Source organism: Aquarana catesbeiana, linkage group LG04 (genome assembly GCF_042186555.1).
Source record: "Aquarana catesbeiana isolate 2022-GZ linkage group LG04, ASM4218655v1, whole genome shotgun sequence".
Classification (NCBI taxonomy): Eukaryota; Metazoa; Chordata; class Amphibia; order Anura; family Ranidae; genus Aquarana; species Aquarana catesbeiana.
This window is the reverse complement of record NC_133327.1, coordinates 157,604,226-157,627,589: the sequence shown is the minus strand read 5'-3', so window position 1 is coordinate 157,627,589 and position 23,364 is coordinate 157,604,226. Positions and strand designations below refer to the sequence as shown.

The 23,364-nt window shown below is 41.8% G+C and overlaps 1 protein-coding gene across 2 annotated transcripts in view; it reads left to right on the top strand.

Annotated features, from left to right (window-relative positions):
* Positions 1-23,364, top strand: part of PLOD2 (procollagen-lysine,2-oxoglutarate 5-dioxygenase 2) — a 197,062-nt gene that overhangs the window by 136,610 nt on the left and 37,088 nt on the right. For both annotated transcript variants that reach the window (XM_073625894.1, XM_073625893.1), the window contains exons 9-10: positions 4,004-4,129; positions 20,592-20,713. In XM_073625894.1, coding sequence (XP_073481995.1) covers positions 4,004-4,129; positions 20,592-20,713 — 248 coding nt within the window. The remainder of the gene's footprint in view (positions 1-4,003; positions 4,130-20,591; positions 20,714-23,364) is intronic.

The following is a 23,364-nucleotide window of genomic DNA, read 5'->3' as shown; positions in this document are numbered from 1 at the left end:
GATAACTGCGGCGGCTGGTCTGGAAGTGGTTAAAACCATGTTGCCTTGCTGCTAGGTCATTGTTAAGACATGCCTACTGTTACTGTTCACCTCCACCACCACAGGATTGAGCTCTTTCTCTGATTCGAACCCCATCACATGTGCTTTCTCTCCACTGATGCAGTAGCTCTGAGCTCAGCATTGGATTTGAACAGTAAAGTCCCGTACACACGATAAGAAAATCGGAAGTAAAATTTAGTCAGACGATTTTCGGATCGTTAGTATGGCGCTTTCAACAGCCAATTTACGAATTTTCGGACGACAAAAACTGGTTGTGCAGGCTATAAAGTTTTTATCATGTGAACACAATGTCTGATTTTCATTCAATTAGTACAGTTTTCGTCTGGGGAAAAAAAAGACTTTGCATGCTCAGAAATTAAGAAATACAAAAACAATTCAACACATGACATCACTGAAGTTGAATTCGGTCATACGATAATTTTCGTATAAAAGTAATCTCTTCACTTTCGGTATGTAACAAAAAACTGATAAATTCATAGACAATCTGATCGTGCGTACAAGGCTTTACAGTGGGAATGTCTTAGCAACATCCTAGCAGCAAGTCAGGTTGTGGAGAAGCAATCTTTGGGAGCATAGTCAGGCTTCATGAAGTACACAAATGGTCTACACCTTTAGCAAGGGCATTATCCAATTTTGATAAATGTGTTTTTTTCACTTTTTTTTTAATCTGCAGATGCCCTTTATCTGCAAAGGCATTTTTTGAACTATGCCTTTTTAAACTCTAGCACTTCTAGCATATGCCAAAGCTGCTAGACTGACAAACTTAGCATAGGCTTTGCCTTCCCTGTATTTTTTATAGTCGTTCCCACCAACCATTGTTTATACAGAGATTAACCTCTGACTGCTGCTCAATCAAACTTGGGATACATTTATGAAAGAAACTATATGGTATTGTCTTGAAGGTCCCAGGGACTCATGAGCCTAAGCCTCTGTATACTCATAGGTTTCATCTGGTGGATATTTTAAACATGCTATATTTTTGTAATGGAAACATAATCTCTTTAAATCCAACTATTCTGGCTGAATGACTTTAACCTAAACAGTAGACCCGTTTCCTTCATAAACTGAATGTGTAAGAATTGCCATCTGGAGAGTTTGTGTCTGACATACAGATATAATAAACCTGTTTTTTTCCAGCATTCATTTGCTCACAGTCCTTACTAGAAAGAGCAGTTGTTACACCCTGGGCAGGGTGTGAAAGCATCTCTGGCTCTCAGTGGTTATTTACTCTAGCCAAAACTTTGGAATCTTATTTAGCAATGATTTAAAAGTTGTATCAGTCACAGTGATCTCCAACACCATGACTCAGCATGGTTACTGTAACAACTGCTGCATCAAGTGGCTCTACTATGGCTGTGCTTTGGTTTGTTTCCTGCTAGCTCCTGTATAGGGTCTATAAGATACAAGATGGTAATTTCTGGAGGGTTACATTGAGTTGATTGCTTGTCGGTAAGTACACAGGTTAATGTCTACTGGTGTGGTATTAGAATAGAATTTGGGCATCAGGCTGACTAAAAAAAAGGTTTCTCTATCGTCAGCCTGACCAATATACAATGCCTTGCAAAAGTATCCCCCCCCCCCCCCCCCCTGGCTTTTTACCTATTTTGTTACATTACAGCCTTTAGTTCAATGGTGAATTACCGGTATGTGTGATGTATCAGAACACAATAGTCTAAGTTGTTGAAGTAAAATTAGAAAAATATATACATAAAACTATTTTTCAGAAATAAAAAAATAATTGGCATGTGCGTATGTATTCACCCCCTTTTGTTATGAAGCCCATAAAAAGCTCTGGTGCAACCAATTACCTTCAGAAGTCACATAATTAGTAAAATGATGTCCACCCTTGTCCAATCTAAGTGTCACATGATCTGTCATTACATATACACATCTTTTTGAAAGGCCCCAGAGGCTACAACACCTAAGCAAGAGTCACCACTAACCAAACACTGCCATGTAGACCAAGGAACTCTCCAAACAAGTAAGGGACAATGTTGTTGAGAAGTACAAGTCAGGGTTAGGTTATAAAAAATATCCAAATCTTTGATCCCTAGGAGCACCATCAAATCTATCAACCAAATGGAAAGAACATGGCACAACAGCAAACCTGCCAAGAGACGGCCTCATACCAAAACTCAGGGATCGGGCAAGGAGGGCATTTATCAGAGAGGCAGCACAGAGACCTAAGGCAACCCTGGAGGAGCTGCAAAGTTCCACAGCAGAGACTGGAGTATCTGTACATAGGACAACAATAATCAGTACGCTTCATAGAGTTGGGCTTTATGGCAGAGTGGCCAGAAGAAAGCCATTACTTTCAGCAAAAAACAAAATGGCATGTTTTGAGTTTGCGAATTGGCATGTGGGAGACTCCCAAAATGTATGGAGGAAGGTGCTCTGGTCTGATGAGACTAGAATTGAACTTTTTGGCCATCAAAGAAAACGCTATGTCTGGGCCAAACCCAACACATCACATCACCCAAAGAATACCATTCTCACAATGAAACATGGTGGTGGCAGCATCATGCTGTGGGGATGTTTTTCAACAGTCGGGACTGGGAAACTGGTCAGAGATGAGGGAAAGATGGATGGTGCTAAACACAGGGATATTCTTGAGCAAAACCTGTACCACTCTGTGTGTGATTTGAGGCTAGGACGGAGGTTCACCTTCCAGCAGGACAATGACCCCAAACCCACTGCTAAAGCAACACTTGAGTGGTTTAAGGGGAAACATGTAAATGTGTTGGAATGGCCCAGTCAAAGTCCAGATCTCAACCCAATAGAAAATCTGTGGTCAGACTTAAAGATTGCTGTTCACAAGCGTAAACCATCCAACTTGAAGAAGCTGGAGCAGTTTTGCAAGGAGGAATGGGCAAAAGTCCCAGTGGTAAGATGTGGCAAGCTCATAGAGACTTATCCAAAGCGACTTGGAGCTGTGATAGCTGCAAATCCTGGCTCTACAAAGTATTGACTTTAGGGGGGTGAATAGTTATGCACATTGACTTTTTCTATTATTTTGTCCTATTTGTTGTTTGCTTCACAATAAAAGAAAAGGAAAAAAATCTTTAAAGTTGTGGGCATGTTCTGTAAATTAAATGATGCAAATCCTCAAACAATCCATGTTAATTCCAGGTTGTGAGGCAACAAAACATGAAAAATGCCAAGGGGGGGTGAATATTTTTGCAAGGCACTGTAACTTTTGTGCCCACATTTAACTGTCTGTACACATGTGGGAAGGCAACATTTTTTTATTGTTATGGGTGTGTTTATATATATATATATATATATATATATATATATATATATATATATAATGTGGTTGTATAATTATTCATTGTGACCTCCTAATAAAAATGTATATTTTATACAATAAATTCCTTTGGTACTTAGTCTAGCCTCTAAATATAATGAAATATAACCCATGCCCTTGGTGTGTGAACTTCCTTGTTCACCCCTTTCACAAGGCTACACACACGTGTGAATTGATACCAGTGATCTGATCTATTGCTCCTATTTTAACCAATTAATTGTGGTGTTGACAGGGGGATCCCTTCCATGGAGCCATAGTTTTTTCCCGGCGGGGACGGTGGGTGATTCTTGCTAGCAGCTATAGAAGCTGCTAGCAATAATCACATGTAAAATCTGGCAGGCTGGTTGCATTTAGCCTGCCCATACATGGTGTGAATCTCAGCCGGTTCCTACTGAATTGGTCAAAATTCGAACTATCTATGGCCGGCTTTAGGCCTCACATTTTATTTAGATGGTCTGGATACCTTTTTGTTTAAAAAAATCGGAGATCCCTGGTCTAGATAGTAACTATATACTGCTGTTCACATGTACTTTGACTGAAGCATTAAATGATGGAAATACATCTAACAGTCTAAATGAACTAACGTAATATTGTAATTTTTAACTCCTTTTTAAGTGACTGGTGTTATATTTTTAGGACTATCCAGATATAACCGTTGGAATCTTTATTGAACAGCCAACTCCTTTCCTGCCAGAGTTCTTCCGCAGACTGTTGGCACTTGACTATCCCAAAGATAAGCTATCGGTCTTTCTTCATAACAGTGTAAGTATTGTGAGATGTTAAGCATGTGTATTTCCATTTTTGTCTTGTAGTCATATTGTGTTATTGGCTTTAATATCTGTTAGCTGTGTTTCTACATTTAATTTTTACAAGCTCTGAGATCTAAAAAATGTGTGTTAAGTTATACATGGGCAGTTATAGCTTTGAAAGCTCATAAAGTTTTAGTACTTTGGAACTATCCATGTTGACATATATCTCCATTAGATGGAATTATTCTGATTGGTTGTTTCATTGAATTGACCTTGTAGCTCACAGCTGAGCTTTTGTTATTAGGACCTGCATTTATATGGTGCAAATTTAATACGCTATAAAAGGGGCGGATTGTTGCTTTTTATTACAAACTGTTTATGCGGTGGTTGTTTAAGTTTAAAGTGAATAAATGATGTATGAGTAACATACTGTTTAACAGGGCTACTTCCAACTTTTTTTTCTTCCCTCCTGTATCTATTGCTCGCTCTCTCAGAGGTGAAACCCACCCTTAATTGATATGCCATAACTTTCTAGTTTTGAATGGACTGGCTTCTTGGTGTAACATTTTTATATAAACTAAATGTAGCACTAACTCTTGGTGGAGCCGCTGGTTTAAGCGGGCTTGTTACCTTCACTCTCCTTCTCTCTGTTTTACCGGCACCGGGTCCAGGGGTTCCGTTGACTTTACCTCTGGACGATACACGCACCAACACTCGAGTACGTTTTCAATGCTTTATTATACAATTTACTAAGGAAATAGCAGGAAAGAGGCAGAAGGCAAACTGCAGAAGAAACTCAAATATCTTCTTGTAAGGTTCTTGACAAATGTCCCTGTAGAATTTGGATATTATAACAGAATGCGCTCCCCTCATGGGACACACTCTTTGCTCGCCTGGATAGGCCTCTCTCACTTGCCTAGCAGCCAGTATGTAGCACAAACAAAAGTCTCTGCCACAGACTTGTTTGGGATAAACCAGTACAGGATGTATTGTTTTTTTTCTGCAGTGAACGTCAGTCACAGTGCTTGAACCTTTAAGCCAACCCGGCAACACTACGCTGTATAGTTACTTTTAGGATTCGTCCTCCAACCGAGTCACCAGGCCCCTCTCCAGACCAGCACGCTGAGTGATCCTTCCATGACGGGTCCTCCCCTGGGATCTCCTTGGTTGTCCAGCTTCCTCCCTTTGGATAGACAGCTCAGGACCATTTCTCGGCTGCTGTGGTAGGCCCCAGACAAGCTTCTGGGCCCACCCCTGCGCCGCAGCGATGTGGGCCTCCGGAACGGAGGACCACGAGATTGCTTCTCTAACGCATACCTGTCGGCCAGGAGGGCCAGCAGGTGGCTGTAAAACGAACCCACAATATGGCATCTGTCCCATAAATACCCTCGCCCAGAATGCATCTCAGAGGACCACCTCCACCGAGCCATCTCTATCTCGAGCATCCATACGCCTCGACACGTTGCATTTCCAACACTGACCAGTGACAACAGCGACACCCACCGGTCAGCACGGAAACACACACATCAGCCAAGCTGAAACAGAGGCAAACCTAACCTATTTAACGAACAAGTTACTAAATTTACCTAACATATGGTAGATCGCAAATCTACCAGCACTACATACTCCCCCCACTGCAGTAGACGTTGTCCCCAACGTCTGTCCAAAAACAGTAACAGTAACTCCCAAGCCTGGGAGTAGGTATTTGAGTTTCCTATAACTTGAATAGACAAAGAGAGAGGAAAAGACAGTGGAAAGATATTATAAGACTTACATCTATAAAACATTACGTTTACATCCGCAAACAAAACCATCCTATGATTGTACATAACCTTACTATCTATCTAGCTGAAAAGCCTCCCAGCTTGATAGGAGATCCAATAATTCCTGAAAAGGAAAACTTATTAAACACACACATATATACTGTACAATATCAGGGGCGAAGCCTCATTTTTAGAGAAAATGAGCCTCTCTTCCTTTTATCCATATCGGAATAAACTTAAGGAGTCCATCCCTGTACTATGATCTCTTCACATAAAGAAAAAAAATCCGGCTAGCAAAAAGAAGTCCTTGGATTTAAAACACTGAGCAGAATATGTAAATCTTGACCACGCAGATTTCTTTACACTGACACTAACTAGCTAACTACTTGCAAAGTTCTTTTGTCCAGAATCGCCAATAGAAACGGGGATCTGGCAATGTCAGTGATTTTCCTGTTTTATCCACGGTGGTAATGAAATAGACAACGTCATCTTTTCCGGGCCTGCAGATGACCACTTTGTCAGCATAGATGTGCTGATCAAAGTTCCAGTGCATGAAACATCCACTAAAACGTTCATCCATCTTAACAGAACATCCAGTCTTTCGAAAAGGCTTAGGCACAGACAAATAGTCCCAAACAGCTTCACTGTACCAAAGTTCCCGATTAGTCTCAATCACCTGCATTATGTCCTGGGGCACATAGGGGAACTCCAAACCATACTTGGCAGCTACACACTTGTTTAACATCCTCTGCAAACGTGCAAGTTTGGGCAAAGATCTGTCTCTCCCATACCAGGCGGTACACAGGAATCCAATGATTTGCTCACCATAGACCCTGCCGGTGTCTGTAGTGAACTAGCAACTTTTGGCAAAGTCCCAGTAACAGTACTGTGTGGCTCCACACAGGGTGACGTCCCCCCAGAACTCAGGGCTATCCATTCAAGGAGAGTCATAGCAGAGGCAACATCTCCACTTTGTGACCATAACAGCTCTTGTGACATAGTCTCAAATAGGTCATCATCCCCGGAAAGTTCCGACATGGATTCCAATTCCGAGTCTCCCAATTCTTCCGCTGGCAGATATTTACTCACAGTTCCAGATACATTCCCCATCAGTGGCTTACCCATTCCTGACGTGGTAGCTCCGGTTCAGGTAACCTCTGGGGTAGGCCTCGACCACGGCCGCGAGAAGCCTTCACATATCCCACCTTCCTTTGAGTCGGTACAACAGGAGTAGGTGTAGTGGATGCAGAAATCAAAGTAATGTCCCCTGACGAGACGACAGCAGCAGTGTCTCTCTCCGAAACATTATCAGCAACAACAGGCAAAGTGGTAGCCTGTTCTCTCTCCATAGCGGTAGCAGCTTCTACTGTGGCGATACCTGTTGCCCAATCCATTCGATAAGCACGGAGCGACTTGGTAGGTTGCTCCACCACAAACAAGTACTCTCCACATTGTGGGCTTCGGCCAAACAGACGGACATGCACGGCCAATCCTTCACATCGGTGGCAGATCATGCCCAGTCCCCCAACATCTCCTGAGGCATACAAGACAAACCTCCCCTGCGGCTTCAAACGAACTCCAGCATCCGCAAGCAGAGTTCCAGATAGCACAGTATTCATCACGGTGCTTGTAGGGAACATTCTCGGTCCCATGATTGGCTGCATCGCCGGAAAAGTCACGGCCATACTCTGATCTTCTCAGCACGATCACAAGGCCTTTCCTCTTCTCTGGCGCCAAACACATACACGCGTCCCACGCAGTAACAAGTAGGGTAGGCTCCTCCCACTTGTTCTTCTGGTCACGTAGCTCCCGGGCCTTCACTGGCGCCCGCCGTCTACGCATTCAGAAATAAAGTCCTGCAGTTTAACCTTTTCTCTTCCTGAAAAATTTCATAAACTCACGGTAAAACACTTCTCTGGGTTGCGAGAATTGACGGTCAAAAAATCCCGGACGACGCCCCCACATGTAGCACTAACTCTCAGTGGAGCTGCTGGTTTTAAGCGGGTTTGTTACCTTCACTCTACTTCCCTCTGTTTTACCGGCACCGGGTCCAGGGGTTCCGTTGAGTTTACCTCTGGACGATACACGCACCAACACTCGAGTACATTTTCAATGCTTTATTGAACAATTTACTAAGGAAATAGCAGGAAAGAGGCAGAAGGGAAACTGCAGAAGAAACTCAAATATCTTCTTGTAAGGTTCTTGACAAATGTCCTGGTAGAATTTGGATATTATAACAGAATGCGCTCCCCTCATGGGACACACTCTTTGCTCGCCTGGATTGACAAATGTCCTGGTAGAATTTGGATATTATAACAGAATGCGCTCCCCTCATGGGACACACTCTTTGCTCGCCTGGATAGGCCTCTCTCACTTGCCTAGCAGCCAGTACGTAGCACGAACAAGTCTCTGCCACAGACTTGTTTGGGATAAACCGGTACGATCCTCTGCCACAGGATGTATTGTTTTTTTCTGCAATGAACGTCAGTCACAGTGCTTGAACCTTTAAGCCAACCCGGCAACACTATGCCGTATAGTTACTTTTAGGATACGTCCTCCAACCGAGTCACCAGGCCCCACTCCAGACCAGCACGCTGCGTGATCCTTCCATGATGGGTCTTCCCCTGGGATCTCCTCGGTTGTCCAGCTTCCTCCCTTTGGATAGACAGCTCAGGACCATTCCTCGGCTGCTGTGGTAGGCCCCAGACAAGCTCCTGAGCCCACCCCTGCGCCGCAGCGATGTGGGGCTCTGGGACGGAGGACCATAAGATTGCTTCTCTAACGCATACCTGTCGGCCAGGAGGGCCAGCAGGTGGCTGTAAAACGAACCCACAATATGGCGTCTGTCCCATAAATACCCTCGCCCAGAATGCATCTCGGAGGACCACCTTCACCCAGCCGTCTCCGGAACAGAAGAGCATCCATACACCTCGACACGTTGCATTTCCAACACTGACCAGTGACAACAGCGACATCCACCGGTCAGCACGGAAACACACACAACATCAGCCAAGCTGGAACAGAGGCAAACCTAACCTATTTAACAAACAAGTTACTAAATTTACCTAACATATGGTAGATCGCAAGTCTATCAGCTCTACATAAATGAACATCTTGTAATGTATGTTGTACTATTAGTCCAAACTCCTTCCTAAAGCCTAAAAGACAGTCAATGGACAAAATCATCCCTCAGTTTGCCCTTCGGTCACGCCATAAATGATCTCTACACCCATTCCCTAGTTTGGCCATTTCTGGCTGTCCTTCTCATTCTGTCCCCTCCACCAGTTTTTCCAGTTGTAAATACCGTATTTATTGGCATATAACACGCACAGGGGTATAACACGCACATTCATTTTAAGAGGGAAGTTTCAGGAAAAAAACTTACATTTTAAATAAGGAACTTTGAAGCAAAATAAGGATCAGTGCCCATCTGCAGCCTCACCATTGCCATCAATGCAGCCTCATCAGTCCACATCAATGCAGACTCACCATTGCCATCAGTGCAGCCTGATCGTTGCCCATCTGCAGCCCAGAGGGGACAGGGAGGGGGGCGGGATGAGCGCCGACAGATTACATACAGATTACATACAGTGAGAATCTCCTATGATAGACAGAACAGTGGTCCAATGGAGGCCCAGGAGACGGGAGTTCCTATTACAGAGGCCACCAAGTAAACAGGAGATTCTCACTTTATGTAATCTGACGGTGCTCGTCCTGCCCCCCCTCCCTGTCCCCTCCGAGGCAGCTAAAACTGAAGTATTGGCGTATAACACGCATACACTATTTGCACCCAATTTTCATGGTGAAAAAGTGAGTGTTATACGCCAATAAATACAGTAGTTACTGTGACTCAATAGCAGGCTGAGCACGATTTTGCACGTGCCACCCTTTGTCTCCACTGCCAAGTCTCAGCTCCAAATGGAGACTAGTCCAGGTAGATAAAGATCATACTAGTCATTTGACCTGCAACTAGTTGCCTTCTTCCTAGGGTTGCCACTACAGGGATAGCAAGTTCTTCATCTTTTCTCTGGCCCAAATGTGTAGCGGGAGAGGATGATCCATAGCGATCTGCTTAATCTGGCTCTTTAAACCATGTCACGGAGTGGATTGTTTATTGATTTGTTAGCTGGATGCAAACTGGGTGAGGGAAATATTGGACATAATGATGGCGCATCTTACATTCTTTTCACTCCAGTTTCTCTAAGGATATCTGTGATCTACAGGCCCTCTGGACCAGCATCAATCTTTCTTGATGACTTTGTTGCCTGGCCACCCTATTTTCTTTCTTCTGAAATCCCCACAATCATTCTGGATGACTTCAACATCCCTATTAATACTAACATTCCTGCCACTTGCAAATTTCTCAGCCTTACTTCCTCCTTTGACCTGAAGCAGTGGATACACACTCCTACTCACTCTGAAGGCAATACATTTGACCTCGTTTTCTCTCACCTTTGCACTCCATGCAACCTCTCTAACTATCCATTCCCTCTCTCTGATCACTACCTTATTAGTCCACCCTCTCCACAATCTCCTCTCCCTCCAACCGCCTAATGCCGCGTACACACGAGCGGATTTCTTGTCGGAAAAAGATATGACGGCTTTTCCGACGGGATTCCGCTCAACTTTGCCTTGCATACACACGGTCACGCAAAAGTTCAGCTGAAATTACGACCGTCAAGAATGCGGTGACGTACAACACTACGACGAGCCGAGAAAATGAAGTTCAATGCTTCCGAGCATGCGTCAAATTGTTTCCGAGCATACGTAGGGATTTTGCGCGTCGGAATTGCCACAGACTATTGCATTTTCGGATAGGAACTTTTCCCGACTGAAAAATTGAGAGCATGCTCCCAATCTTTTGCTGGCTGGAAATCAGCCAGCAAAAGTCAGATGGAGCATATGCATGGTCGCATTTTCCAATGAAAAACTCTCATCGGTCTTTTGCGGGCCGAAATTTTGATCGTGTGTACGCGGCATAACAGTTACCCGCAGAAACCTATGTTATCTAAACCCTTCTTTTCTCTACTCTTCTACCGACAACCTCTGACAAAATCTCACCCCTATCCTGCACCAACCTAGCCACTACACTCTACAATGCTTCACTTCTAGCCTCACTGGACTCACTGGCCCCCCTCACTACACACAGAATTGGGACCCAACCCCTTCAACCTTGGCAAACAGATACTAGAAGTCTGAAAAAACAGTCGTGCTCATGAACACCTGTGGCGTAAGACTAAGTCTCAGATTTCAACCTATATAAATCTGCCCTCCAAATATACAATTCCAGCCTCCTCACTGCCAAGCAGACCTATTTTATCACTCTCATTAGCAACTTATCATCCCGTCCCAGTCAACTCTTCTCTACCTTCAACTCTCTACTTTGTTCTCCACTGCCTCCACCCGCCAACTCACTCACTGCCCAGGAGATCGCCAATCACTTCAAAGAGAAGATTGATGCACTTTGCAAGGAGGTCTCTACTGTTCAGATATCCTCCACGCTTTGCACTTCATGCCTATAGGTACAATCATTACTTTCCTCTTTCAACCCCACCAATATACACATGGTTGCTAAACTACTTGCTAAAGTCCACCTTACCACCTGCCCTCTGGATCCTGTTCCCTCGCAAATGCTACGTTCACCCTCTGGCTCTATGCTACACTCTCTAACCCACATCTTCAATCTCTCCCTCTCTTCTGCCATCTTCCCCAACTCTCTAAAACATGCACTTGTCAGACCGTCCACCTTGCTGATAATAGCCTTCTTGATCCCCTTTACTCTGGATTTCGTCCTCAACACTCCACAGAAACTGCTCTCCTAAAACTAACAAACAATCTACTAATGGCCAAAACCAATCGACACTATTCTGTACTCCTACTCCTGGACCTCTCTGCTGCCTATGATATGGTTGACCACCCCCCCTCCTCGCCTTTTGTCTACGTCGCTGGTTTTCTTTCAACTTATCCAACCGCACCTATAGCGTTTCTTACAACTCTACTTCCTCCTCTCCTCTTCCTTTCTCTGTTGGGGTCTCCCAAGGTTCTGTTCTTGGACCTCTCCTATTTCAATCTACACCTCCTCCCTGGGTCAGCTGATATCTTCCCATGGCTTCTAATACCACCACTACGCTGACGACACCCAAATCTATTTCTCTACCCTTCAGCCCACTTCGTCTCCTCACGTATCGCTAATTTACTACCAGATATATCAGTCTGGATGTCGCACTACTTCCTCAAACTCAATCTGTCCAAAACCGAACTTATAATTTTTCCTCCCCCATATCCCTCTTTCCCTCCCCCAATCTCTCTGTCAAAATCGATGGCACAACTATAAGCCCATCCCCGCATGCCAAGGTTCTAGGTGTAGTCCTGGACTCTGAACTCTCCTTAAAGCACCACATCCAATCACTGTCCAAATCTTGCCACCTCAACCTCCGCAACATCTCCCAAATATGCCAATATAACCAATGACACTACAATGCTCTTAATTCACTCGCTAGTCATCTCTCGCCTCGACTACTGCAACTCCCTTCTCATTGGCTTACCTCTACATAGTCTATCACCTCTTCAATCCATCATGAATGCTGTTGCCAGACTCATCCACCTTATTAATCGCTCTGTGTCTGCTACTCCTCGCTTTCAATCCCTCCACTGGCTTCCGCTCACCCAACATATTAAATTCAAAATACTAACTACTTACAAAGCCATCCACAATTTAGCTCCCAGCTACATCACTAGCCTAGTCTCTAAATACCAACCTACTCGTTCTCTTTGTTCCTATCAAGACCTGTTCTCTAGCTCCCTTGTCGCCTCCTCCCATGCTCGCCTTCAGGACTTTTCCAAAGCCTCTCCAATCCTATGGAATGCCTTACCACAATCTGTCCGCTTATCTCCTACTCTATTAGCTTTTAGACGATCCCTGAAAAACCCTTCTTTTCAGAGAAGCCTACCCTACCCACACCTAACAACTGTATTTTCATTTTCTCCATCAGCTCACCCCCCCAGTTATTACCTTTTGTTCCACTTGACCCTTCCTTCTAGATTGTAAGTTCTAACGAGCAGGGCCCTCTGATCCCTCCTGTATTGATTTGTATTGTAAGTGTACTGTCTTCCCTGATGTTGTAAAGCGCTGCTCAAACTGTTGGCGCTATATAAATCCTGTATAATAATAATAATTTTCATTGGTTTTCTCATGCTGATTACTTTGGTTTTCTCACAACGTATTCCTTGGGCCCCCTTTCCTGTTTCCTGCAAATTGGTCAGAATCCCGGTAGTGGTAGTGAATGCTCTTCACTGCTTGTGTGTGTGTGTGTGTGTGTGTGTGTGTGTGTGTGTGTGTGTATTTATGGATCTAATCTATGGTGCGCAGAGTGTCTCAGAATAGCACACATTTTACTTTGCTGTCAGCACTGTTGAGTTTCCAGTGCACAAGCATTGACTTCTTCTTTTCATGCTGTCCTGTTTGTAGGATGGGATGATTAGACATTAAAACTTGTTCTTTAGACAAATATCCTGGTATAGCATCAAATAGAAAGCCTTTGCTCTCATATATCTTCACTGGCATCAATCGCCATGTTGGTGCAGTGTCTCTGTTTATACATAGCAAATGTTGGAGGTCTCATGATAACTCATTTCCAGCAGACTGTTAAACAGTGCTAAAAGTAATGAAAATATGCAAAGCAGCCTACATCCAATAATCAGGTATTTATTTTTTTTGTGATTTAACCTGAAGTGGGGTGAGTTACAATAGCATACTCTAATTTTTTTTTTAATCATTTCTATGTGTCAGACATGTAGATGTTGTTCTTTAGATTTAGTTTTTGCAGCAAATTTTATTTTATTTTTTTTTTAATTTCCTAGTAAGGTTTTAGCAGAACTCCTATTGACATCATAATAGTACAGCTGACTGACCTACCATGAGCAAGGCCTAATTTACATAGAAAAGTCTTTTAATGATAATTTTCAAAATGCACATGCAATTTAATCACTTAAAATCTAACAGCAATCACTAAAAACCAGAGTGTAACTGCCTAGGATTTAGTCAAATAAACCACTCACATCATGAGTTGTATTAATCAGTGCTCCTTCTAATCAAGAAAACGCCTCATAAAATGATGTAAGCTGTGCCACGAGAAACTTGATGATTGATTAGTAACAAGAGGCTTAAACGTAATTCCATTTTGTGTTTTAGTTCTGCTTACATAAATGTTTTTCATAATTCGTAAATTGGAAGAATTTCTGGAGTATAAACCTTTTCTCAAAAAGTAGAAATCGGATTACTTAAAGTGGTAGTAAACCACTGGGGTTTTTTTTTTATTGCATCGCATACTAGCACATTATGTGAAACTTGCCTGAAAATGAAGCCTTCCAGTGGACGCTGAAGGTGCTTCCATCTTCATCTGGTCTTCCTTCCAAGTTCAGACTCCAGCTGTGTGAATGACCGGAGCCACAATGAGGTCATTCTCATGCATGCATGTGGGAGCCTTATGGCACAGGTCTCTGAAGGAACAGCATGGGTTTGCCGTTCCTTCAGAGTGCATGCGCTAGGGACATCACTGGCTGCATGTACAGTAAATATCTCCTAAACGATGCACGTTTAGGAGATTATTTACAGTACCTATAGGTAAGCACTTTTATAGGCCTACTGTATAGGGGTAAAATTCATGCATGGGAGTTTACTCCCACTCTAAAGCAAAGCTGTTGTGACAAATAAAGCTGCTAAAATAACAGTAGCAGCAGTTAAAAACATAACCTCATATAGCCCTCTACATTATAAGAGAGAGAATTAAGCGATAAGATGCATCTCTCCACCAAACAATGCAACAAGCAACCTATCAAGCAGGCCCAAGCATTGTCAGTTGAGTTGAGGTTTTAGTGGTGATGGGGTGTGTAACAGACTCGCTTCCCACACTCCGCTTGAGTGCTTCCATCAGTAAACTGCTTCCTCCAGTCTGGATCCTCAGATACCAGATATTACAGCCACACGTTGTAACCAAGAACCAGGCGAGACTAGCTCGGTTACAAAACTGCAACATGGAATGTCTATTTGACCAACTAAAACAGAATATATACCACAGGAGGACATCTCCCCCTCCTGTTCATATTACCCTAACAATACAAATTGTAACCAAGAACATAATTAACAAAAGCTAATTAACTTGTCACTTAACCCAGCCAGGGTGACTCAATGCCCACCTAGACAATGTTGTTATTAATCAGATATCCCTACTTCAAGTCAGACTTGCCGGCATCAAACTCCCAAAATACAATACACATTGTTACAAGTATTATAATCCAGGGATGAAGAAAATAACACTAGGGTAATGTCCTATAAATAATGCAGAGCACAAAGAATGTCCAGATATTAAACATGAATCCACCAGGCAGACGTGATATTCACAGCAAAGATGTGTGACTGATAGAAGGACCCTTCACCAAAAACCGAATGGCCTCTCACCTGGTAACCAGGACCCTTCACAGAAGAGTCAAGCGAGCATTCCCATAGGGATCAACAAAGTGAGGATAAAGGTCCAATGGCAAGAGACTCCTCCAGATAACCACGTAGCAGGGGGTCAGCGTGATTCATATAAACAAAAAGGGGACAGACATAGTGCTCTCCGTATAGTATACTTTATTGAAGGAATATAAAAAACTCACTTACATGACAGGCACTTCACAAGTGCCAGAACGCTGACATAGAATACACACAGCAGAGTGAGTGCGAGCGGTGGAGCATGCGCAGTAGCCGCGGATGACGTCACGACGTCACGTTCTGGACGCGTTGCGTCCCAGTGGGCGGGAACTTCCTCAGCAGATGTCGTGACTACGTGGGCACCCGCGCTATAAGTTGGTGAGTTGTTATGGCAACACCAAACAACAACGAATGATGTATATCTGATGGGGACCGGCTCCGGAAGTGTCTCCATACACATCATTCGGAGTAAATGGAACCCAATCAGATTATGAAGGCTCGTATCTGCACATACTCAAAGGATTAAAAATATATGATCTGGTAATAAAGCACTAAGACACACATTATAAAGTGTAATCTTAACAGAACAGACAAAAACACCTAGATCGCATAAAAGATAAATATTTAAAAAATTAATGTTTAAAAAATTCCCAAATTTAAAATTGTTATTATAACTTTCCGTCATCCGCGACCACCGACTGCTCCCAACAAAACAATATCAAAAAGATATAAAAATCAGATAAGATTATAATCATTAATAAAAAATGTATATAAAATTCCTACCGATCAGATATAAAACAATTAGTGTCGAACTCTACATTTAACCCATCGGGGCACATTACTCCTGTCTCATAAATCCAATGGGATTCTCTTTTACTTAACTGTCTGATGAAATTTCCCCCTCTCCAGTGCTTTGTGACCCTTTCAATGCCCCAGAATTTCAGACACTTAGGGTTTTGTTGATGAAAGATCTTAAAATGTCTGGACACATTGTGGGTCTTAAGGCCTTTCTTAATATTGTTGACATGTTCGGCCAATCTAACATGTAAGGGTCTTGAGGTCCTACCAACATACTGGAGCCCGCAACTGCACTCCAGCATGTAGACCACCCCAATGGTATCGCATGTGATTAGCTGTTTGATCTCGTACTCTTTATTAGTGGCCGAAGCTAAAAAATTTTTTTTTCGTTTTTTAATATTTCCCTTGGAGTGCCTGCAGGGGACACATCTACCACAAGCATAGAAACCTCCCAAGAAAGAAAAAAGCCTATCTGAGGCAGGTACTGGAGGATTAAGAACACTCGGCGCTAAAAGATCCCTTAGTGTGGGGGCTTTTTTTGTAGATAAACTGAGGTCTATCTGGCAGTATAGGGCCTAAGACTCTGTCTTGCTTCAAAATAGCCCAATTTTTTTGAATAATTTTCTCAAATTTCCGGTATTGTATGTTGTAATCTAATACCATTTTGAAATTATGACTATCGCTAGTAGGGACCTTGGAAGAATTAGCAATGAGTTCATTTCTTTCCAGTGACATGACTTTGGACACCTCTTCATCTAATATAGCCCGATTATATCCCTTCTGTTCAAACCTGGAAGTAAGGATTTTAGATTGACTAACAAAATCCTCAACAGTGGTGCAATTACGACGCAATCTAATATATTGACCCCTGGGGATGTTACACAGCCAAGAGTTGTGATGGCAACTCCCCAGGGGGATATAAGAGTTGCGGTCAGTGGGCTTGAAATAATTAGTCCCCCTGAGTTGCTGTGTTACAGGAGATTCATTGATCTCATCTTAATCTGGAATGGTGAGAGATCTAGGTTGGATGACTTCATTGAATCATTAAATAACAACTCCAAAAATATATCTCTTACATGGACCATCAGTTCTGAAAAGGTAGTTTTTTTGGATTTATCTATTAGTATTGTACATGATCAGTTTATCCTTACTAATTATTTCAAGCCCACTGACCGCAACTCTTATATCCCCCTGGGGAGTTGCCATCACAACTCTTGGCTGTGTAACATCCCCAGGGGTCAATATATTAGATTGCGTCGTAATTGCACCACTGTTGAGGATTTTGTTAGTCAATCTAAAATCCTTACTTCCAGGTTTGAACAGAAGGGATATAATCGGGCTATATTAGATGAAGAGGTGTCCAAAGTCATGTCACTGGAAAGAAATGAACTCATTGCTAATTCTTCCAAGGTCCCTACTAGCGATAGTCATAATTTCAAAATGGTATTAGATTACAACATACAATACCGGAAATTTGAGAAAATTATTCAAAAAAATTGGGCTATTTTGAAGCAAGACAGAGTCTTAGGCCCTATACTGCCGGATAGACCTCAGTTTATCTACAAAAAAGCCCCCACACTAAGGGATCGTTTAGCGCCAAGTGTTCTTAATCCTCCAGTACCTGCCTCAGATAGGCTTTTTTCTTTCTTGGGAGGTTTCTATGCTTGTGGTAGATGTGTCCCCTGCAGGCACTCCAAGGGAAATATTAAAAAACGAAAAAAAAATTTTTTAGCTTCGGCCACTAATAAAGAGTACGAGATCAAACAGCTAATCACATGCGATACCATTGGGGTGGTCTACATGCTGGAGTGCAGTTGCGGGCTCCAGTATGTTGGCAGGACCTCAAGACCCTTACATGTTAGATTGGCCAAACATGTCAACAATATTAAGAAAGGCCTTAAGACCCACAATGTGTCCAGACATTTTAAGATCTTTCATCAACAAAACCCTAAGTGTCTGAAATTCTGGGGCATTGAAAGGGTCACAAAGCACTGGAGAGGGGGAAATTTCATCAGACAGTTAAGTAAAAGAGAATCCCATTGGATTTATGAGACAGGAGTAATGTGCCCCGATGGGTTAAATGTAGAGTTCGACACTAATTGTTTTATATCTGATCGGTAGGAATTTTATATACATTTTTTATTAATGATTATAATCTTATCTGATTTTTATATCTTTTTGATATTGTTTTGTTGGGAGCAGTCGGTGGTCGCGGATGACGGAAAGTTATAATAACAATTTTAAATTTGGGAATTTTTTAAATATTTATCTTTTATGCGATCTAGGTGTTTTTGTCTGTTCTGTTAAGATTACACTTTATAATGTGTGTCTTAGTGCTTTATCACCAGATCATATATTTTTAATCCTTTGAGTATGTGCAGATACGAGCCTTCATAATCTGATTGGGTTCCATTTACTCCGAATGATGTGTATGGAGACACTTCCGGAGCCGGTCCCCATCAGATATACGTCATTCGTTGTTGTTTGGTGTTGCCATAACAACTCACCTCTATAGCGCGGGTGCCCACGTAGTCACGACATCTGCTGAGGAAGTCCCCCCCCACTGGGACGCAACGCGTCCAGAACGTGACGTTGTGACGTCATCCGCGGCTACTGCGCATGCTCCACCGCTCGCACTCACTCTGCTGTGTGTATTCTATGTCAGCGTTCTGGCACTTGTGAAGTGCCTGTCATGTAAGTGAGTTTTTTATATTCCTTCAATAAAGTATACTATACGGAGAGCACTATGTCTGTCCCCTTTTTGTTTATATGAATCACGCTGACCCCCTGCTACGTGGTTATCTGGAGGAGTCTCTTGCCATTGGACCTTTATCTTCACTTTGTTGATCCCTATGGGAATGCTCGCTTGACTCTTCTGTGAAGGGTCCTGGTTACCAGGTGAGAGGCCATTCGGTTTTTGGTGAAGGGTCCTTCTATCAGTCACACATCTTTGCTGTGAATATCACGTCTGCCTGGTGGATTCATGTTTAATATCTGGACATTCTTTGTGCTCTGCATTATTTATAGGACATTACCCTAGTGTTATTTTCTTCATCCCTGGATTATTGTATTTTATATATATTTTTTTGGTTAGTGTTTTTGCTTTTAGCGCTGCACCTATTTTATTTATTTGCTTAGAGGGATTTGATCGTTTGACCCTGGTGTTCAGCTGCTTTCAGGTTTTGGCATACATGCGCTGATACAATTTCTACATATTGTTACAAGTATAAACGCATCCCCCAAGGGTTTGCTAGGAGAGACCAAAGGTATCCCAGTTAGCACAATTCACAATACAAACAGTGACCTCCCCCCTCCTCAGCCTAGTAGGCAACAGACTATAGCAGGAGACCTCCGTAGCAGACTGGCACCTACATTGAAGAGATCAATGTGGCCAGCTCTTTCAATGAACATGTATAATTCGAAATCAAACAAACCAGGAATAGTCTTTATTTTCTGGGAGATATTGTCGATAAATATTACTATCCCATCTGAAGTAATCCACCACATTCTCAGTGTCCATTAAGAAGTTGTCCTTCACTTTCTTGGTCACCCTGTGCCCCCCCTAATAGACACAGGGTAACTTAGACATACGAGGGGCCTGGGGAGCTGAAATGAGGGTTTCCCAACCTCTCCAAGAGATTCTGGGTTCCACGGGCCCCCCCGCCCAAAGTGACTCCCATCACAGGGTGGTGGTCAGTGGGAGCATGTCTATGCTTATGCAAATGAGGTCAGATATTTCACAGCAAGAGGCATTTAGTGACAGTGTTTTCAGCTGCCTAACACTGTTATATTTTTTCACTTTAAAGAACTCCAAGCACTGTTTTTGTATAAAACAGTCACATCTAATCCAAATGAGCACCTTTTGATGGAAGAAACTTACTGTTTATAATGTTTTGAACTTCTAATTGCATCCACAGGGATATTAATTTAGGAGCCTCTGTATACCAGCATTTCTCAACATTTTACTACAATTTATCCCTGTACCATGGGGAAAAAACACCTGTCTTCCATATGCAGTTTATAATTTTTTTGTGACTTCATACTGAATTTAAATGTTCTGACATGTTCACATTTAAACTTTTATTTAGACATTGATCATGGAATTTGTTACAAAATCAACAAAGCTGTTTACAATCACTAGTTCACAAAATTCATTTTAATATAAAGCTGGCCACAAATGTTAGAATGTGAGAAAACAGTTACAAAGTCGGGTTGAAAAAAAAAAAAAAAAAAACATCCATGGAGTTCAGCCAAAAAACACAGCAACTATTAAAAAAAGTCCAAACAATATGTGTTATACTGTACGTCCCAAAAGCTGCTTATGCATTTTTGCTTGTGTTTTTATTAGTATGTGTCTGTTTCCTCTGTTATCCAATTATTCCAGTAATGTACTTCTGCATCTTAAAAATATCACTTTCTCAGGTACATTTCCTTCATTACAGGAGGTTTATCATGAAAAACATATCCAGAAGTTTTGGGAAAAAGCCAAGGGAGTCATTAAGACTTTTAAAGTAGTTGGACCTGAAGAAGAGATCACACAAGCAGAAGCAAGAAACATGGGAATGTAATGCCACCTTTAGATGCATGCGGATAAATATTTACCTCTGTTATGTGTATGAGTTAATTGTCCTTTCTTTTAGTGGACATTATATTGTCAATTGGAACAATGAAAATCAACAAAAGATTTAATTTGTTATAAGGGTGATATGAAAGACAGCTTTCTATGAAACAAGACAGTTGATGGCTGGATGTTAGACACATGAACAACCTGACCTCCTGACTTTTAATTATACCAAGGCGATTGTTAGCGTTGTTAAAAATATTATTCTTACTTCTTGGGGGAGATAGTATGGTTATAATTACTGTCAATTTTTTTAAAAATTTTCAGTACGCTTATTGGGGATTTCCCACCAAATTTCCTGTCCCACTGACACCAGCACAAGAAATAGCATGCAGGTGTCCCTGAGACAAGAAGACACAGATAGTAATCGAAAACCTGACAGATTTTGTTTATCTGCTCTGCTAAAAAAAAAAAAATATATGAATCATATCACTTCCTATTCTTATGACACCTTGTTACAAGGACATAAAGTGAGGATAGATCAATTTCACAAGGACACAAATGGCAATACAACCTAACAGCGGATCTAACTTGTCCCCTCTCTATAATATATACCTCAGTTTAAAAGTTTTGGCCAGAGTTTGCTGTTAATCTTTGTTCTGAAAATACTCTATGGGTGTAAATTAGGGTTTTATGTCTGAAAAGATTTATCTGAAAGAGAATCACAATACCAATGGCCATGTTGGATCTCCCAGATTCTCCTCCCAATAGATTTTGAAGGTTCATGAACAACTAATGTGTGCTTCAATATAGCACCTAAATCAAGCTTTCTACAAAAGTTTTGGATGAACTTTAATGAGACTTTAAATCATTGCTTTCCAACAATAACTTTAAGTTGTGCTTAGATTTTTAGCAAATAATATCTTCATGTCAGTAAACCTATCCTTGCCACAATTTAGCTTATTTCCACAAACTGTCAACAAAATTAAAGTACCATTTATTTAGTCAGCAATTCCACATTAATGTTCTGTTTTGGCAAATCCAATAACATTTCTATTCTATGTATTTTATTTAAGATGAGAAAAGAGACATTCGAAGACTAGATAGAGATTGCTTGTCAGCAGCAGCTGCTGTTATGCAGTAGAAGATTTTAACCTTCTAAGAATCTACATTTGTGATCTTAAGCCCCAGTACAACATAAAATGTGGCACATTGACAGTAGAGCTATTCTGATTATTAAAGGGAACATGTAGTGGGTTTTGCTCATAATATTTTTATTCTGGGCAGGCCTACATTTTTTTATAATAAATATATATATTTTTTTTATAAATGAAATTTTGCATGATAATATTTCAAGTTCTACTTTTGAGCTTGCAGATGGAGCTTTAGATTAATTTTCAGATTTTCTAGGTTCTCCCTTTTTTTTTTTTTTTCTCATGTAAAGCCTATTGTTTTTTCAAGAAATTCAGTCCAAGAAAAGTCCCAGCTGGGATTTGAATGATCCATTACAGTGACTTATCCAAGATACAAAACAGATTTTGAAACCAACTAGAACAATACCCCCCCCCCCCCCCCAAACCAATTATAGCTTCCTTACAAAAACCTAAGTGTAATTGAAAACATTAAGGGCACATTTACACTGGTACCAACGGCTGACAGAGTGCTTTACCTCTCAGCTGCTGTCCATTCTCTGCAGTTATAAGGAAGTGTTGTGTTCAAATCAGAGGATTGCACATGGCTCCTTTTTTTTTTTTCTTTTATATGTGCTGTACCGCAGAGCCATGCGATTCTGTACAGTGCACTGCGATAAAATGCAGCATGTTTGCATTTTATCGCAGCTCTGTATTGTGTTGCAATGTGAATGGGACACCCAGGAAACCATTGTCTTCTTTGTTTACTTGCAGTGACGGGCGTTTTTACAATGCTGAAAAAAGGCCTGTCAATTCACCCTTAAATGTGACTCATGCCCTTCAAGGACACAAAATTAAATCATACTACTTATTCTAAAGAAAGAGAAAAACATAGGTGCCTCTGAGTAAAGACTGTAGTATTTAATAAACAAATAGCATTAAGAACTCACATTAGAGGTATCTGTTAGTAGGCACAATGAAGTCCAGTGAGACCGCACAGTCACCATCTGGGCTGTCTGCAGTAGCCACATCTCTAATCCAGGTGGAGCTGGCGTCCTGACCAGCACGAATCTTTGGCGCTCGAGCTGGATCCAGACCCTGGGTGGATCTGAATCCCGCTCGAGTGCCAAAAATTCCTGCTGGTCAGGACACCTCTAATGTGAGTTTTTAATGCTATTTGTTTAAATACTACAGTCTTTACTCAGAGGCACCTATGTTTTTCTCTTTCTTCACATGTTTGGAGTGTGCTTCAACTCCCTCTGCAAGGCTGCCCTGCTACAGTGGACTGTTTTCTCACACAGAGCTAATTAGCTCAAAGCACTTTCTATGGACTTGTGTCACATTATTCGTACTACAGTCTGCGCCATTATCCCATGTATTTTCACTTGTATTTATTCTAAAGAAGCTGATCTTAAAGGGTCAGGCCACTTAAAGGTTATTTTTTAGCTTTGAGTAAATGCTGGTACGTTCAGTTACTGTATGTAAAACAAAACCAAAGAGAATTCCCTCAATTCACCAGCCTGC